This window comes from Scylla paramamosain, chromosome 44 (assembly GCF_035594125.1).
Source record: "Scylla paramamosain isolate STU-SP2022 chromosome 44, ASM3559412v1, whole genome shotgun sequence".
Lineage (NCBI taxonomy): Eukaryota > Metazoa > Arthropoda > Malacostraca > Decapoda > Portunidae > Scylla > Scylla paramamosain.
Genome location: NC_087194.1, coordinates 1,895,015 through 1,897,514, shown reverse-complemented (window position 1 = coordinate 1,897,514; position 2,500 = coordinate 1,895,015). Strand labels below are relative to the sequence as shown.

General features: G+C 40.6%; 1 protein-coding gene across 1 annotated transcript in view; it reads left to right on the top strand.

Moving 5' to 3' along the window:
* LOC135093946 (adhesive plaque matrix protein-like) overlaps nt 1–2,500 on the top strand; it is a 10,653-nt gene that overhangs the window by 127 nt on the left and 8,026 nt on the right. Inside the window, exons 2-4 of the mRNA XM_063993625.1 lie at nt 682–771; nt 1,341–1,478; nt 1,956–2,092. Coding sequence (XP_063849695.1) covers nt 682–771; nt 1,341–1,478; nt 1,956–2,092 — 365 coding nt within the window. The remainder of the gene's footprint in view (nt 1–681; nt 772–1,340; nt 1,479–1,955; nt 2,093–2,500) is intronic.

Below are 2,500 nucleotides of genomic sequence, written 5' to 3'. Positions count from 1 at the left end.
AGGGGTTATTTAATTTTTTTAAGTATTTTTTTTTAAGGTTAAGAAATAATGTTAGTGATTTTAGGTAATTTTTTTATGATTCTGTCTTTTTTTTATATATTTTTGTGGGGAATTAGTTAAGATAATTTTTTTTTTTAAGATTATTGGTCATTTATGCATTCAAGGGTGTTTTGAAGGAATATATATATGTTTATTTGTTTGTTTGTTTATTTATTTGCTGTTTTAAGGAAAGATGGTAAATATTTCTGGATTTGCAAGGCTGTTCATGGGGAAACGTTTGCTGTTTACCTGTGTTCTGGGGAAATATTAGCCATTCAGGTATTTAAGGCTATTTTTTGTCTTTTTTTGGTATTTTTAGGGAAATTGCCTTTTAAACTACTGCTGAGGTGATATCAAGGGTCTTTTAGCAAGCTTATGGTGAAACAAAGAGAGGAAAAGGATAATGGGAGAGGAAGAAAGGAAAGAGGAAGGAAGAGAGAGAGAGAGAGAGAGAGAGAAGGAAGATACAAAATGATAAACAAAAACAAAGAGAAAGATAAAACTAACAAACACAGACAGCCAAACAGACAGACAGACAGACACACAGACAGACATACAGACAACTAACATAACCACCCAGCCATAGACACAGACAGACAGACAGACAGGTGAGGTACAGGTGAACTAATTAAGGTGTTACAGGTGGCTACAGTGGCGGTGGTGATGGTGGTGGTCGGTATGGTTACAGCGTTCCCTTCAGATCCTTACGGCCAGCCACAGACTTACAAGGAGGTGAGAACGCACGCACGCACGCACACACACACACATATACACACACACACACACATTAATCTACTTTTTTTTGATTTTCTGTATTTTTTCTTGTTTTTTTTTAAGTATACCTGAAAATTTTGTAATAAGCTGTTATTTTTATGTAATTGGTTTTTGAGATTTGTAATTAGATGTGAAAAAAATTGTTGATGTAATTAAGACTATATGACTTCTCTCTCTCTCTCTCTCTCTCTCTCTCTCTCTCTCTCTCTCTCTCTCTCTCTCTCTCTCTCTCTCTCTCTCTCTCTCTCTCTCTCTCTCTTTTTACCCTCCTTTCCTTCTTTCCTCTCTCCTTACATCCCTTCTCTCCTCCCTTCACTCCTCTTCCTACATCTCCTCCTCCTCCTCCTCCTATATTCTACCCCCCTCCCCCCACCGCATCCTCTGCATACCCTAACACCTCCTACACGTATCCTTCACCACTGACCAAAAATTCCTACCCTTACATCCTTCGCAAAACTCTCCTTTCAATATCCTACACCTGACATATCCTTCACACTTACCCACGCATCCTACCCCCCCCCCCGCAGGACCCCATCCCTTACAGCTTTCAGTACGGCGTGAAGGATGACTATGCAGGAACCGACTTCGGACAGAATGAGGAATCCGATGGAAGCAAAACTGCGGGGTCCTACCAGGTGGTCCTTCCCGACGGCAGGATCCAGACGGTGAGAGGGAGAGGAAGAGGGAGTGGTGAGAGGGAGAAGGTTATAATTACTGGTGTTTGTACAGGGATGGGTGGGAATGAGAGTGTGTGAGTGTGTGAGTGTGTGAGAGTGAGAGTGAGTGTGTGAGTGAGAGAGAATAGTATTAGTTTTTGTTATGAGGTTCAATATCATGATTAACTTAACCTAACCTAACTTAACCAAACCTAATCTAATGCAACAAGAATTAATGGTGAAAGAACAAGAAGTGATGGGCTTAAATCTTCCCTTACTTTCTCATGTTCAGATGTAATGTAACCTAACCTAACCTAACCTAACCTAACCTAACCTAACGTAACCTAACCTAACTCAACTCAACCTAACCTAACCTAACCTAACGTAACCTAACCTAACTCAACCTAACCTAACCTAACCTAACGTAACCTAATTCAGCCTAACCTAACCTAACCTAACGTACCTCACCTGTCTACTCCCACACAGGTGAACTACGTGGCAGATCACTACAGCGGGTACCAGGCTGAGGTGAGCTACAAGGGGGAGGCCCAGTACCCCCATGAATACGGGCCAGCCATCACCTTCAAGCCCACTCCTGGATACGGCGGTGGAAATTCATACCAGTAACCGAAGTACCATCCCAGTAACTCCCGGTAACCCCCAACTGTATCCGTATCCGATTGTCTTCAGCTGCCGCTCTTGTTTTTATTTATTTTTTATTTATTTTTTTGTTTTCTTTAGTTCCCCATGCCGTGAAGCAAGTTATACATAATAAGTTCTCGTTTTCTATTTGTCATGTTTGCTTTAGTCCCTCCTCCCCAGTAACTCCAAATGCCAAATCCCGTTTTCTTCCAATTCCCATCCCTCGTTTTCTATATATATATTTTTTTACGTCTTCTTTGGTATATACTATTTTTTTTTTGGTTACCGTCATGTTAGTTAGTTACTCCATCCCGTTTTCTTTCAAGTGAATTCTCTCAATGCGTTTTCTATGATTCAGTTTCCTGTAGTATTTTGGCTTTTTTTTCACT